Source organism: Sus scrofa, chromosome 1 (genome assembly GCF_000003025.6).
Source record: "Sus scrofa isolate TJ Tabasco breed Duroc chromosome 1, Sscrofa11.1, whole genome shotgun sequence".
Classification (NCBI taxonomy): Eukaryota; Metazoa; Chordata; class Mammalia; order Artiodactyla; family Suidae; genus Sus; species Sus scrofa.
Window position 1 is genome coordinate 94483544 of NC_010443.5, and position 16680 is coordinate 94500223.

A 16680-nucleotide genomic window follows, 5' to 3' on the forward strand; every position below is an offset into this window, starting at 1 on the left:
TTTGAAGGATGTCATAAGCCGTCTCTCACATGTCTCAGCAACTTCGTCATTCTAGCCCTCATATCTTGGTTGACAATATTCTCCGCTTTTCTTCCAAGTCATCTGAACAACTGGCATTTTTTGGCTCATTGTATGTCCACACTCTTCTCAATACTTTAAGAAACAAAGACGTTACATAAGATATAAAACAAGGTCTGTTGGGCGCAGTCTTGTTAGGCAAAAAAAGGAAAATAAAAAAATATATGCAACAGCACAAAATGGAACTTTAAATAATTGAGACAAATTGCATTCATCTTTTTCCTTCTTAAGAAAAGGGAAAGAAGGGAAACAGGGAGGATGGGCTAGATACTGATTTTGTTGAGCTGGAGCCATAAGGAATAATAACCAAAAACACCATTTATCTCTCTTTGCAATCAAATGAGTGGAGAGGGTCATTTCTCAATCCTGAAACCACTGACCTGCATGAATAGTGCATAGGATAAGATGCTCTGAGGACCCTTGTGGTTTATTTTCTGTTGCAGTATATGAGAACTAGGACGAATTAGATGTTCTGGTGTCATTTCTGTTGTCTGTCTGGTGAACCTTGTTCAAAGAAGAGGCCCTGCCAGCAGGACAGGACTCGTGGGGCCTGGAGAGCTTGAGGCCAGATTCCTACTTGCCAGCACATGATGGTGGAGCTGTTCTTGCAGAGGCCACTCCCATGTCCATTCCACACCCCAGCCTGTCTGTCCCTCCTCCCCAGCTCTGTCCCAGCTCATACTCAAGTCAGAGGGCTGTGCTGTATTGATAAGTCCTGAAGAGTGGAGGGTTGTTGGCGATGAGATAAAATAATGTCTGAAAGGAAGGGTTAGTTAAGGGTCATTCACAGGGACACATGTTTTATGTCACTGCCTGTGGTTCATTTGACTGATAGTCTGGCATTCATCCTTTTTCCTATGTTGTGTCTTCTCAACACGTTTTCTCCAAGGTGCCTCCAATCCAGAGGCATCAGGTTATAGCAGAAAGAGAAAGAGCTTTGGAATGATATCGTTATGGATTTAAATCCCAAATGCATGTGCTATCTGGGTGACCTAAAAAAGGTTATTTAACTTCCATACGTCTCAGTTTTCCCATCCATAAAGTGGAGACACTTTCTATCATGATTGAGTTAAGGAAATTAAGAAATAAAAATTCTGTAAAGCAACAGCCACTCTGCTGGGCAGCCAGGCCATCCTCAGTGTCTCATGATACCCTCCCTTCCTCCTTAGTGCCGCCATGGCTGGTGGTGACAGATGCAAAAATGGCTGGCTGGGGCTGGTAAGCCCTTTTTCCATTTTCTTCTTCCCACTGCCTACCTGAAGCACCTCCCTGCCTGACGGCCTTTCTGTTTTCAAGGCTCAGTTTAAACTACATCTTATTTCAGTCACCACACCCTGACCTTTCTTGCTTTAAGTTCACGGTTTGACACTTAAATTCTGCTTCACTCTGCTTATACTGACACATGGGTGTCTTATCGTTGGACCAAATTTTATGGCCCTTGAAGGCAGTGATGCCTTATAATTATGTTTGGCCCTCAGTGTCCAGTCAGGAGCTCTGATGGCTTATTGCTTGACTGTGTCTTCACTCAAAGGGGCTGAACAGGCTCTCTCTCAGAATGGGGCCACCTTCCCCAGGTACCTTCCCTGTGGTTAATCCTGCCTGCAGGCCTGGGCGTGAGAAGAGAGGCGCATCTTTCACATTCTCTACCTCCTTCCTGCCCTGTCCCAGAGTTTATACCACTTTGAGCATCACTTTTGGCAAAGGCATTGAGAGAAGCTAAAGAGCCCAGTTGGGCTTTTCTGAGGCTAAGGCGCTGCAGCCCAGCGTGATTTCCTCTCTTTCTTGAACCAAACAAAATATTGTTACAGCAAACATGAAATCTTTCCTATTTTTCACAAACGCTCTCCAGGCCTAACAAAGCTAGCAGTCACACTCCTTGAATCAAAATAAGCATCTGCCCTTTTTCTTTTTCCCGCTTTCCCAGCATTTTTGAACAACAATAAAGAATGTGATTATTTTGTTAATTCATCTTATGATTCCATTGAGTGCTTTTGGGAGAGCATGCAAAAATATTCAAACCTTGTCTTTACCCTTTAATATTAATTAAACACAGAGATACGGAAAATATAACCTCTTATCTTCTAACATTGAGCACGATAGCTAGAGGCGTAAGCCATGAAGACCTCAATGGTATATGAAATCAAGGGCAACATATAATAAAGGGAAACTGAGTCACGTGTAGCTGGGGAAAGGATCATTTTCACTGGTTGGATTTTTAAAAAAGAAGAAGCAACGGTCTTCCCCCCACTCCGAGGAGATGGGCCTGTAACTGTCTCTTGCTTGTGGTTTCACAGAGTGCTAGGAGGAAAATCAGGGACCCTCTCCCTAAGGAAGTATTTGGACTCACACATGATTTGCACTTAAAATTTCTTTGAGTCTGTGGATCTTCTGGAGTCCATCCGTAGTTGATGATCCCTAACTTAAGACTCTTTGAAGAATTAGTGGCACCTAGAAGGTAGGAGAGGGCAGCAGAGAGGATGAGAAAGTGAGAGAAGGAGAGTAGACACAAGGTGAAGGCCCTTGAGTCCAGCCCTTAGCCAGGAAGCCCTGCCTTAACCTTTGTGACTCTGTTGCTTTAGCTCCAGACTGGGGCCCTGGTGAGTTCATAGCTGACCAGTTGTCCTAGTGACACTGTGTCCAGAAGGGGAGAAGTATCACTAAGAAAAACTCCTTTTTTTCTTTTCCAGCTCCTCACAGCCAGTGACCTTGCAGCCAGCGACCTTAAAGGATTTCAGCCACAGGTAAGTTCCATGGATCCCTGCATGAATTTTGAGACAGAACATTCCATGTTTGGCTATAAGCAAACAAAGTTGGCACCAGACCAAACCCCCACCTTGGATTTCCAGCTTCTCTGAATTAAGGAACCAACCTTGACAGTGAATTGGTAGCTTGCCCTCTCCCTTTGGCTCCTTGCATCTCATCACAAACAAAACCACCACTTTCTGCTTTCTTAAGATTTTATAATGGGGAAAAAAATGTAGACCAAGCTGCTTGGAATGTGTGGTGGTAGTGGGTGGCTCAGCTCAGGAAAGGGTTAAACCAAAAAGGTAGAGGGTGGGGTTCTCCTGCATTTCTAGCCCCTGGGACAGGAGACTCACAATTGTGGAATCTTTGTGAACAAATGCTTTGCCGCCATGGTCTGGTGGCCAGGTTAATCTCAGACTCCTATAGAAGCAGATGGTTGAATTTTGCTGATCTTGAATAGGAAGTGGACCATTATTATCTCTGGCCACAGTTCTGTTTAGAGGTGGCCATGAGCAAAGCACAAGAGGCATAGGCAAGAGCTCTCTGGAGACCTCCCTGGCAGCAATGACAATCACCTTCCCTGTGTCTGGAAGGGGACCGACTGTCTACACACAAATGTGTAACCAGGAGCGCACTCACACACACACAGATGCACACCAGACACACAAAGTGCCTATGTTCCCATGGACCCCAGTGTAGACAGCATGTGCACACAGACAGGTAAATACAAGAGCAAGAGCTGTGATGCCCCACCCCTCCTCTGTCCCCCTCTCAATAGGAAAACTTCTGTCACTCCCCAGTCAGTGCTGCCCCCGAGGCCCCCCTGCTACACCTCTGCAGGGACTTGCAGGGTCAGAGCAACTAATGTCTAATAACAAGAATCCCATCTATTTGGGAATATTTTCATTAAACATCTTTTGCATCTAAGAGCTCACTGTACCCTCACTACCTTTCTCCCATGTGGGTGCATCTTGTGAGTCCCCTTTATTGCTAAGGGAACAGGAGACCCCAAGTCCTGGGGAGAAGTGGCCCCAGACCACACAGAGAGCAAGGGACCAGAACAGGGAGTGGGGCATGAGATGCTCAAGGGAGAGAATGAACAAAATAAAGGGCTCTTTGTGAGAGTCAGAGATAAATTGGTGTGTGGTTGGGGTGTTTCAATCACAGCTTGTTGATCCTTCTGTTAGGGTGCAGTGAGGTTTTAGAAATTGCTAGCCAGTAAACCTTTGACAGTATTGAAAACTGACAATTCATTAAAGTATTTCTTCACATTGTCACACAAACTTCCAGGTGAGCTCATGGAATGCAACACAAAAACAAAGCACAATCAACATGCACCTATATGCCACCTATCTCCACACCTCCACCCACGTGCACTGGCATCTCAGTTAAGGATTTCTTTTTATCTGGAAATTTATAAAAATAAAGGGGGAAAAAGGCTTTGTGTGATGTTGTTTTGTGGCTTGAAAAGAATGCACAGTGCATTTATGAAGAGGGGTGTGTGTGTGTGTGTGTGTGTGTGGTTTTGGCATTGTTTCTGAGTTGGTCGTGTGCTCTCCATGTTTGATGTGATGCATTTCTAGATATTAGAGTTAAATGATCTATTAAGTTGCATATATTTGGGATCCATCCATAGCATTTGAGGCCATGGTCTTAAAAAGGCAGCTTCCCTGCCCCTCCCTCTGCAATAACTATGCAGTGGCTAGTGCCAATAGCTCACTGCCCTGGTCTGATCTTTCCACGTTATTCCATTGGTGTGTCATCCCCTGAGGTTGGAATATGAATGCATATTTTTCACTCCTCAGGATGCGTGTTCCGAGGCAGGAAGCCCTGGGAATCTTGTGGCCGGAGGGTGGTGCTGAGATCAAAGTCAGTTCTCCAGAGTTGTTTCTGAACCAGAAGAGCTTGGATGTGTCTCAGGTCCACCCTTACAGGTGCTTTTCCGAAGAGAAACAGAACACTGCCCACAGTGGAGGATGCCTCCTCCCAGCCCCACCTCACTGAATTGCTGGCTCCCGTTGTTGTTTTCCCTTCTCTCTTTGGGTTTCAGGTGAAAATGAGCCCCACGCATCCTGATGTCTGAGATGACTCATGGGTATGCTTCCTTCCAGGAGTTGTCCCTGATGTCCAGGAGGGAGCTCTCTGAGGACCTCTACCTGGGGTCATTGTAACTGGGCCTGTTAGCTTTCACATGGTCCACATTCACTACTTGAATGTAAAAGTTTTGTTGTTTTGTTTTGTTTTCTCCTTGAAGCCTGTGCTGCTGCAGCATCTTGGGGAAAATAGTCATGATGTCGTCCCTAATATTTGATGCTGCTTAGCCTTGCAAGTGTGGAGAGGGGTGAGCGCAAGAGGCTGGCCTCTCCCTTTTCCGTCTCTCTTCTCCTTTCAGGGTCCAGATAGAGAAGAGGAGGGTAAGGAAGTGGCTGCCTTTTGCCCTGTGATTACTGGTGTGTAAACACACTGTGTTCATTCCTGGAAGTAAACTCATTACTTTGAAAGTAGAGCCTGATGACTGATGCTGAGATTCTATGGCCTGTAGGATAGAGCTGGGAGTTCCTCCCAGGCTGGGAGCCCAGCCTCTGCATGGTGGGGAGAACTGTCTGATAGAGGATACTCTTCTCAGCAGGCTTAAAAGGCACAGATAGGAGTTCCTGTCGCTGCTCAGTGGTAATGAACCTGACTTGTATTCATAAGGATGTGTGTTCAATTGCTGGCCTCCCTTAGTGGGTTAAGGATCTGGCATTGCCAGGAGCTGTGGTGTAGGTTGCAGACACGGCTTGATCTAGTGTTGCTGTGGCTGTGGTGTAGGCTGGCAGCTGCAGATCCGATTTGACCACTAGCCTGGAAACATCCATATGCCACACGTGTGCTGTAAAATAAATAAATAAATAAATAAATAAGGCACAGATGGAAGAGCTCCTAAAATTCACACCTAAGCCACCCAGACCCTTCTCTTCCATTGGTCTCCCTACCACCCCAAACACATCTCTCATTTTCCAACACCTTGTTCCTCTTTTGAAGGAATGTACACCCTGGGGTCTCCGTTTCCACGTCTTCAGTGACTGGAAATGAGGACCCTCACTCCCATTTCCCAGACCCATCCCCAAGGGTTAAAGCAGGCATCTCACTCCCTTTAGTAGAAGCCCCACCATCATAGGCTTTCTTCTTTATTTTAATTTTTACTCTTTTTTTCCTTAGCTTAAGAGCTGTAAGTGTTCCCTTTAGATATTTTGGAATGTGTGAAGGTGGTCAAAAGGTACAAACTTCTAGTTATAACATATAAGTCCTGGGGATGTAATGCACAATGTGGTGACCACAGCTAATAATAAATACTGTATCGTATTTGAAGGTATCTAAAAGAGTAGATCTTAAAAGTTCTTATCAGGGTTCCCATTATGGCTCAGTGGTTAATTAACCCAACTAGTATCATGGGACACAGGTTCCATCCCTGGCCCCTTTAATCCTCAGTGGATTAAAGATCTGGCATTGCCATGAGCAGATGTGGCTTGGATCCCTCCTTGCTGTGGCTGTGGTGTAGACCGGCAGCTGTAGCTCCTATTCAGCCCCTAGCCTGGGAACCTCCATAGGCTGTGAGTGTGGCCCTAAAAATACAAAAAAGACCAAAAAAAAGTTCCTATCCCAAGAAAAAAATGTAATTATGTGTGCTGATAGTTGCTAACTCTAAAAAACAACAACAACAAAAAAAAAACTGATTGAAAGGAAGAAATTTGGAAAATACAGAAAAACATAAGAAAAAAATCTCGTGTTATTTCACTCTAGAAATATTTATAATGACATTTTAGGATACAATTCGAAAGTAGTTGTACCTAGACATAGATATACATATACATCAGCAGGATTTTTTTTTTAAATGACATCATATTTTATATGCTTTTTCTTACCTTCTTTTTTTTATTTGCATGCTTTTCATGTCGCTGGAAAATCTTCCAGCAGTTGGCTATTTTTGTCCACTTGCTGGGACCATCATTTATTCACCACGCCCCTCTTGCTAGACATTCCATTCCTTTTGCAGGCTGAGCTCTCCAGGAGCAATCCAAGGCAATTGCTAGATCCTGTGCCCTCATCTAGGATACAAATAGCATCCACGGTTTCTTGGCATTTCATCCTTCTTTGTTTCTCAGTTCCTACAAGCATGGGAGGGTTGCTTAAACTTTGCAGTGACGTGTCCCTATGTGTGTGTGCCCATGGACGTTTAAGCATAGCCTGGGGCCCAAACTCAGAGGTGAGTTTCACCTATCCAGCCACAGCACTGGGAAAGCAACCTTGAGAAGACCCAACCCCCACAGAAGAGAGCACCCACTGAAGAACTTGCTCCTCACCTGCTCCATAAATGCCCCACTGTCTCAGAGGAGTGAGGATCCTTCTTTTAGGAAAAATGCAGTTTTGCTTCAAATGTGCCTCATATTGGCTGTTCCATAAAGGGTTACCCATTTTAAAGGGATTTCTAAAATGCCCATTGCTCTTATGACCAAGGGGACATTGCAGTAAAGGGTAAGAAGAGTCACTCAGAACACACAGGAAAACGTATTTCAGTGCAGAAAAAACAAGGCTTTCTGTCACTGAACTGCCATTGCATTCAGAGGTGCCTATGGAGGCCTTTATGTGGGGCTCCCTGTTTGCTGCACAGACTGCATTTGACTGCTCTGGAATGTTCTGCCCTGCCTGTGAGCTTTGTGAATCTGGGGAAGTTACCTAATGTCTTTAATTTTCATTTTCCTTATCAAGCAAAAAAGCTGTGCAGCATATCCCACAGATCGTTGTGAGATCAAATAGGACAAGACTGTGAAGGCAACTTAGTATGACACCTTCCACAGAGCAAATTCAACTTTTTGTTTTGTTAGAGAAGTACGGGTTAAATTATTTATGATTTCAGAGGAAGGAGAATGATATCTGCATGGAGCAAGCAGGGAAATCTTCTAGGCAGAGGTGTCATTGTCCATGGGCCAAGGAAGTGAGGCAGTGAATTTACTCCAGGGCAGGAGAAGCCCGGATAAAGACCGAGAGAAGGGTGGAGATGCTTAGGTGCATTTTGGAGACTTGGAGTGATTTAATTGCTCTGGTTCAGAGGGAGTATGGTGAAGATAATAGCTGCAGATTAGGTTGCAACCAAATTGCAGAAGGTCTCCAAATTCCAGAAAACTAGTTGAACTTTTTAAAAGAATTAATTGTTACTGAAGTTTTCAAACTTATACGGAAATAGGCATAATAGTATAAGAAACCTCTATATATTATCCAACTTCTATTATCTCCAACTTCAATGATATGTTGTTACAAAATCCCTGATTTGGAACATTTACTAATCTCTGTGGTGTAAATAACCCCATGGTGAACCATTTTAGGCTATCAATAGTTTCACAACCTATTTACAATGTCAGCTTTCCAGAGTTGATGTGATCGGTTCCCAGCACACTACTGGGCCAGCTTCAATAATCATTACCATTTGCCATCCTTACTTCATCTGTATACTTACTTCATCATATATATATATATATATATATATATATGTATATATATATATATATATAAGTCATTATAAATATTTCTGTAGTGGAATAACAAGAGTTTTTTATGTTTTTTTGTATTTTACAAATTTCTTCCTTTCAGTCAATTTTTTTTTAGAGTTAACAACCATTAGCACACAAATATACATATATATACATACACACATTATATATACATGTATATATACATACACACATATATATACATATACATATATATACATACACATGTATATACATATGTACGCATATACATACACATGTACACATATATAGAGAGAGACATTTATTTTAATTTTAATTTGGGGGAGAGTGTGTTTTTTTAAAATGCCGTTATCGGAGTTCCTGTCATGGCTCAGTGGTTAACGAATCCGACTAGGAACCATGAGGTTGCGGGTTCGATCCCTGGCCTTGCTTAGTGGGTTAAGGATCTGGCGTGGCTGTGAGCTGTGGTGTAGGTTGCAGACGCTGCTCGGATCCCGTGTTGCTGTGGCTCTGGTGTAGGCCAGCAGCTACAGCTCTGATTCAACCCGAAGCCTGGGAATCTCCATATGCTGTGCGAACGGCCCAAGAAATGGCAAAAAGACAAAAAATAAAAATATAAAAAAGAATGTCATTATCACACCTATAAAAATAATGCTAATTCCATAATATTTTCTAATGCCCAGTCCATGTTCACATTTCTCTGATTGTCTTACCATGGCATTTTACAGTTGATTTGTTCGAATCAGGATCCAGAGTTTAGATTCTGACATTTACCTGAGGACCATGGAGCCATTGCAGGTTTGAGGATGGGGTAGAGTCATAGCTGTGATGCAAGAAGGTCATGCCGTTGTTCGTGGGTTTGATGGAATGCCGAGGGGCTCCAGTACTAAGCCCGCACCATTGGTCTATGTGAGAGGTAGTAGGGAATGAAGCTGGGCTGGGGTCAGAAGGGGCGGTGTTCCTGAGGGGACAAATGCCAGATCAAGTATGGGGGCTGAATCAGTGGACCTGGTAGCTCCTTGGCTGGTTTGAGAAATCGGGCACTATAAACCCAAAGGAAGTGCAGGTTGCAAAGGTACAGTGTTCACTCCTGGATTAAGTGTGATTATTGCCTCATGTTCAAAGGAGGGGGACTTTGTCATCCCCATACACCACTTACTCCATTTTTCTCAGGCCCCACAATCAGTACTTCTCATAGACCAGCAGCAGTTATAACCATCTACACAATATTCTGGGTTTCATGAGTCCTAACCCAGAAATATTAAATTCAAGAACCCCAAATATTTTGTGAGAAGCTACTTTTTAGGAAGGCCCATTCAGTTTCTAAGTATAAAGAAATCTTAGCTGGGAACATGCCCCACTAGAAAAGGCAGGGTGACTCAGAGAAGGGGCCCTGACAGTAACCTATGGCTCAACAATGTTCTGTGCTTCGAGGGGCTGCTCCTACCCTAAAAAGTAGCAGAGCCAGTTATAGAGTCAGAAGCTTCTGACACCTCCTTTCTTTTTAGAGTAAAACTCCTGAGTTTCTGGGTTGCTTGTTCTTCCTGGGTTGATGGAATCCCCATTGTCTGACTCTGCTTCTAGCGCACACTACAAGCTCAACATCAACAGTTGGGAAGATGGACATGGAAGCTAGGGATTTTCCAGAGCACCTAACTCCTGCTGGACTTAACAGGAGTTGGTATGACTACATGTCCACATGGCCTTTGGTTGAGTGTACCTACACCAGAGACTTAACAGAAGTAAATGTATGCTAGAAAGTGTTCTTTGAACTTTACATTCATTCATCATTTATCTTTATAAACCTTTATGAAATCAATGATAATATTATTTTCATGTAAATAAATGACTGAGTGAGGCCAGGGATCAAACCTGCATCCTCATGGATAGTAGTCAGGTTCATTACCACAGCAGGAACTCTGATAGTGAGTTTTCTTGCTCTCTGCCAATTCCAGGAAAAAGCAGTTGGTATGTGAGTAAGAGAATAAGAGAGTAAGAGAAGGAATTACTGCAAAGCATCTTGAATCCTTCCACCTCAGCAAAGAATTTCTGTTGTTCTCACTGCCCTCCTTTTCCGGTTCCCAAATGGAGAGTCGTGGAGGCTGTCATCCCCTCTACGGAGGAGGAAATCAAGTTGAGGCAGAGGTAGCCAGTGTTGTCTCCCTTCTAAGAGACACAGCAGTGAGAAAACAAGTTGGCTTGTTCTGAATGCGTCTCCTAACATCTAGTTCAACATTTTGGGAAGAACCATCCAAAGCAAAACAGTGTATAAGGGGTCCTTCTACCAGGGCTTCCTTACTCCACCTACCACATCGGAACTGAAAGTGTAAGACAGCACCTCAAGTAGCAGTTCTCAACCTTGACTGCAGATGGGAGTTATCAAGGGAGCTTGTGAAAACCACAGGGGCCCATGGAATTAGTCTAGGTGGAGTCCAGAGGCTCAGTGTTTTCAGAAGCTCACCAGGATCTAAATCATACTCCCTGTTTTTCTAGATAAAGTCCACCACACAGAGGAGAGAGAGTAAAAGGCCCCTCATTCCAGTGGCATCTACCTTGTGTCAGGGTCCTACCATATGCTTCTCTTGCCGCTGGTGTCTTAGCTCACAACAGCCTTTTATCAGACTGCTTATTCTTCCTCTTTCATTGGTGAGGAAGCAGGAATGTAGCCAGAAGACGCATGGCTAAGCAGGGATCCTGTAAGGCCTATACCTATGCTCACCCCCTGCTATTTCTGCTCAAGAGTTGAGGTTTAGGCAATATTTTAAACTAACTAGTGATGGTATTGGGTTGCTTGTTCCCTATTGCAAAATATTTAGGCAATATTTTAAACTAACTAGTCATGGTGTTGGGTTGGGTTGAGATTTAGGCAATATTTTAAACTAACTAGTGGTGGTGTTGGGTTGCTTGTTCCCTATTGTAAAATATTTAGGCAATATTTTAAACTAACTAGTGGTGGTGTTGCGTTGCTTGTTCCCTATTGTAAAATATTTAGGCAATATTTTAAACCAACTAGTCATGGTGTTGGTTTGCTTGTTCTGGACTCTGAGAGATATCCCAAAAGGCCTGGCTTTACAACACTGCCATGGGAGAGAACATGTGTGCTTGGCCTGCACACCACGTCCCCCAATTTCCAGAGAGGTTGATCCCATGAGTCCTCCCTGTTCAGGGTCCTGCTTAGTAAACCCACACCTTTTCCTCAAGGCCTTTCTTCAGGTTTGCCATCCACCTCTGCTGTCTAACTCAGTACGATTCAGAGCCTGGGCTGCAGAGCAGTGTTGGCCTATCAGATGTGTGTTACTGGTCCACAATGACATGCATCCCAAAATAGTGTTTAGAAACTTTTATAGCAACCTGATGTTTCCGTGATATCCAAGCATGTGATTATTTTCCTACTAATTTATCTTTATAGTATTTTACCAAGTGACAGTACGTAAGTATGGGTTGGAAAAACAACGTGCAGTAATTTCTGAAAAATTGTTTGAGAAACTCTGTTCTAATTATGCTGTTTCCTGGTTTTAGCAAAAGGCTAGGATCTGGACTCTTGTTTTTCTTTGCCTTCTTCAATGAGCTCATGTGACTACATTTGTATTGTATATATTTTAAATGGCTCCACCTGTAATGATGTTTTTCAGGCTACATGTGGGTATTTAGACAAAACATGATTCCTAAGGCAACCCACTTAATTATTTTTCTTACTAAACATGGACATCTGTGACATTAATAGAGCATTTTATATTTTTTTCACTGTTTACATACAGTTTATTTTCCCTTCAGTCTTACAGACTCTGCTCATTTCCAAAGTTGCTTAGGCCAGCACCTTTCCCCCACCCCTTCAGTGAGGTTGTTTTATATGTTTTAACAGATTCATAATACAGCATTTTAAATGAAAACCCTTGCTCACATGCATTACACAAACTGACATTAACTTTTCTTACATGAGATCAGCCACTTTGTATGACAGGTATATCTTTTTTGCACTGCCTGCCTCCGCAGCACTTATAGTAGATTTTAAAAAAAGAAAACAAAACAAAACCAAAAAAAACCTTATTGGCATTTAGTCCTGAAGAGAAAAGTTCTACAAGTGTTTCCAGAGTGTCTGGCATTTCAGTGGAATATTCTGAAGTCTTAATAAGTTCTCCGGGGACACTAAATCTCTTTAGACTCCGGTGACTATTTCGTTTCTCTCAAGATGTTCTGACCACCTGAGGGCCATGTGTACACGGGTCCAACTTAAAACAGACTTAATGTGCAGAACTTCACATGCAGGAAAATGGCTAGTTGGCAGGTGGGTGTTGGGAGAAGAGGGACTTCCTGATCTGAAAAAAGATTTTTCCGTTTTATCAAGGGGATCAATGTAAGTTATCCCTGCCAGCATATTCAGATATGATTAAGCTCAAAATCTGGTTTAAACTCAACTTTTCAGACTAGAAGTATAAATAAAGTGGGGCCAGCCAGTGATGATTAATTTTGAATGCCATTTTCTTGTCTTTCAAGGACAATTTTCTCATCTGAAAGAAAAACCCCAACACTTGGCAACAAGGGTATAGAATTAGATGATTTCTATGATCCCTTGAGATGCAAAACCTTTAATTACACCATGACTTCCTCCACTGCCTTCATATTTCTAGTTTCCTATTCTTGTTTTTCTCTTTGATCCTTTTGGTAAAGTGGCTTCAGTTTGAGCTTCTTTAAAATCATCCTGTAATTCTGCTCACTTGAGGCCTGGGGTCATTGATGTTTTGTGATATATCTCAAATATCTGTGTTTATTAGTGCAGATTTTCCTGTCTACATTTTAATGTCATGCATAACTTTGCTCTCTGCATTTTTAGGGCTAAGAATGACTCACATGCAGAAAATACAAATTCACAGACCACCTTTCAGACTTGAAAGGTGGTGTTTTTCTTCACAGTTCCATTGGCAAGATCATTCCAAACCTGCCTCCCTAGGAAGGCCCACCTCTCCAATAAATAAGCGAGTGTGCTTTTCAAGTTCTTTCCAACCCTGCTCACATTTCAACCTCGTCCACCTACCTATCTACCCAACCCCTTTCTGACCATCTTCTAGCAGACAAAATGGGTTGATTGAGAGGTATCAGAAGGCCACCAGAGGAGAGGGGCCTCTTGCAGTGGAACATCTTGCAGGCCTCAAGTGGCATCTTCCAGTGATCTGTTTGCTTGGAGGCTGCATTAAGTCTGCAGACAGCCCACACCACAGCTTTCTAATAGGGCCTAAAAAGGACCATACCCTCCCCCAACTCCAGCTCTGCACATGATCGTCTTTCTGCATTGCCCCCCCACCTCCACTTTTAGGGAAAATGTGTCTCAGAGCCTCTGGCACAACCATGTTTCCAACAGGTGTCCCAAGCCAATGATTCTTGAGACAGAAAAAACCTTATGTGAAAAACTTTGTTTTCACAGTGATCCTGAACAAATGATGCAAGAGTTTTTTTCAACCACTAGAGCAGTGCCTCATCTGGAGCAACCTCCTTGGGCCTGGTGATCCTTAGCCTAATTCTGGACATCCACACTGGCTCCAACCCTGCAAAATTGTAGGCACTGTGATTTATTGCCCAGAAGAATCAGGGAGGAATTGTACCAGAGGGCATTTGGATGGGTGCTTTTCAGGGAGACTTTATATGATGACTGTCATACGCCTATTCATTTGTTTCTATATTAAATATGAGATAAGGACTGATTCAAGGTACATATGGGTTCTGGATTTTGTGGGCTGTCAGATGGAGATGGCACCTGCAGAAGGGGGCAGTCCTGGCTGTAGGACTCTTGTCACCTGTAAGCAGTACATTGCCGACATACTGACAGGGCAAGTAGTATGTCCTTACCGATGAGAAGAGGTCTGTGCCCAGACACCAGCCTTGTCAGTACTGTGAGATAACACAGCAGGCTAAATTTGGCTTTCTCACCCTTCATCTGATTAGGAGCAGAAATGCCAGAGTGGACAGTGGGAGGATGAGATGAGCATTGGGTAAAGAAAAACGAATCTGTGTGTTTTGAGCAAAAAGTAGATGCTCAGTATTTGTAGAACCCATTCTTGGGATGAGTGAATATCAAGAGTGAAAATACCACCCCCCCAAAAAAATGCATGTATCCAAATTCTGATATTTCTTTAATACCTCTGGCCTTGCAGTTATAATAAAGATGTCTTCTATTACTCGTCCTATTTTGGGAGCTAATGAGTTTGTGAGCCTTTTTTTAGGACAATCAAGTCCTTGGAAGTTTGCATATCTTTTACCATTATTTTATGGTGTAGCAGAAGTATTTAAGTGCCTCTGGAGTTGGGAGTAGAAATACACAGCTTTGAAAATTAAATCAGTTTAATTCACCAGCCTCCAACTTATTACGTTATTGGCATCTTGTGAAAGGTGACTAAGGCATGGGGTCATAGGAGAAGTGGGGAGAGTGTTGAAAAAAGAACAGTCTGTGATATCTCAGCCTGCAGGCGTCTGGAGAGACAGCGCATTTCATTCTTGATAAACTCCAGCAGAAAAGAGCAATCAGCTAAACGAGAGCTGGACAAATTAAATGGCTGAGTATTATTTCAAAGGGGAGCTCGGGCAGCATCAGAAATTCCCCATCAGCTGTAATAACGCCAATTACTTTGCCAATTGCAGATTCCATCATGATGCATTTCGTGCAATCAGGCGTAGGACTCTTAGAGGGGCCTGATGGGTTTTGTTTACTCCAAATGTGTGTTTGTAGAGAATCTTTTGCACCCAAAGGCTTAGAGCTCTGAGCATCCTCTTCTTGGGCCAAACTTATCCACTGCTGAGAGAGATTATCTGTGTGATGGAGGTGGGAGAAGGCTGGGCAGGCTGGACCCAGTGCCCTTCTCACTGGAGAATACCTGGGATTGAAATACAAAGAGCACAGCTGGGTGTGGTAGTTCTTAGTGAATGCGGCGATCTCTGGAAAAACCTCTCTGTAGATTACCCAACTGATAAATAAATACATATTTCTGATTATGAACAAAGCTTCTTGGCATGTTGCAGCATTGGACAGAGCACCTTAAACAGAAATAACAAACAGAAGCTCTGGGAGGAGAGAATGCACCAAGAGTTCATTAAGCCTTAAATACTAACAAATCGGGGTGCAGGGCTTTCATTGTCGTCCTTTGAGAATCCTTTGGTTGGATTCAAATAGATCATTTTGAATACGGGAAGACATTATAAGCGAGGAAGACATCCCCCCTCCTTCCCACATTCTAGCAGGGGAAATCAAATTGGGAAATTCTGCAGGAACATTCGTTTTCTGTTTACGTTTGGCTCCATAGAAATTAATGGGTGTATGGCTCCGGCTACTTTGAGGAGTGAGCTGTGATTCTCCATTTACACTCCCAATTGAAGAAGGTGCTAATCATGGGCATTTACTGAGCGCTTCGGCCTGACTGACAGCTGGAGTGGAAGTTGTATCCATGGCTGCTGGGGCTGCAGACAAGAGCTAAAGGCTGATTTGATTGCACTTGTGTAGAGCTGTCATCTGAGGCCAGAGCCTGGAGGAGAATGGGAAACTATTCTCTTCCTTCTGCTTTATGACAAACAACCTATGTGTCTTATTTTATTTTATTTTATTTTATTTTATTTAGTCTGCCTTTTCCTCTTTAGAGCCCATTGACAAAGGTCTCTTTGCCTAGGGAGGAAAGGATTTTCCCAAACTCAAAGGCAGCTTCCAGTGCCTCCGAGTGAGTGGCTCATCTGCTCCCCAGGCCTCCCCTCTCCCAGCTGCTGCCAGGGCTCCCAGCCCACAAGACCAGCATTGGGGCAGGTCCTGTTGTAGATGGGAAGGCAGCCGCGAGATCAGGTGGGGACAGAGGACAGATCCAAAGGATATCAGTGAATGTGGCAGGGTCCATGCTTTGCAGATTGTTCATTGCGGGAGCGTGTGTGTGTGTGTGTGTGTGTGTGCACACTCACACGTGCATGTGTGTGTGTACACATACATTAGTATGTTCACATGTTTGTTTCCCCTAAAAGAGGTGCTTCATCTAGTGTATTTGGTTTGACACCAGCCTTTCTGCAGGTGGCAGCTGTTCAGATAATGTCCCTGGCTTTCAGATAAGAGACAGAACTTGTCTCCTGCAAATCCCCGGGGACAGAAACAATCCTGGGCAATCACTCGATAACATATGAAGCATTAAATGGAGGTGAGGGCATCAAATCATGCCATGTATACTCTGCACCAGAAACCTGGCCTCCTCACCAGCATGACTTGGAAAGTATTCAGGGATCTCCTTGTTTGGGGGGCAAGTCACTGGTACACATGTGAACTCAAAGGATAGCTCTGGCTTGGAGACACAGCCTCCGCCATGAGTGGTGTGTTCTAAGATGCATT

General features: G+C 43.5%; 1 protein-coding gene across 6 annotated transcripts in view; it reads left to right on the forward strand.

The window, feature by feature from the left end:
* The window catches only part of SETBP1 (SET binding protein 1), a 371229-nt gene that overhangs the window by 188212 nt on the left and 166337 nt on the right, over nucleotides 1-16680 (forward strand). For all 6 annotated transcript variants that reach the window (XM_013988555.2, XM_021092436.1, XM_021092441.1 and 3 more), the window contains one exon: nucleotides 2766-2819. In XM_013988555.2, the coding sequence (XP_013844009.2) occupies nucleotides 2766-2819 (54 nt within the window). The remainder of the gene's footprint in view (nucleotides 1-2765; nucleotides 2820-16680) is intronic.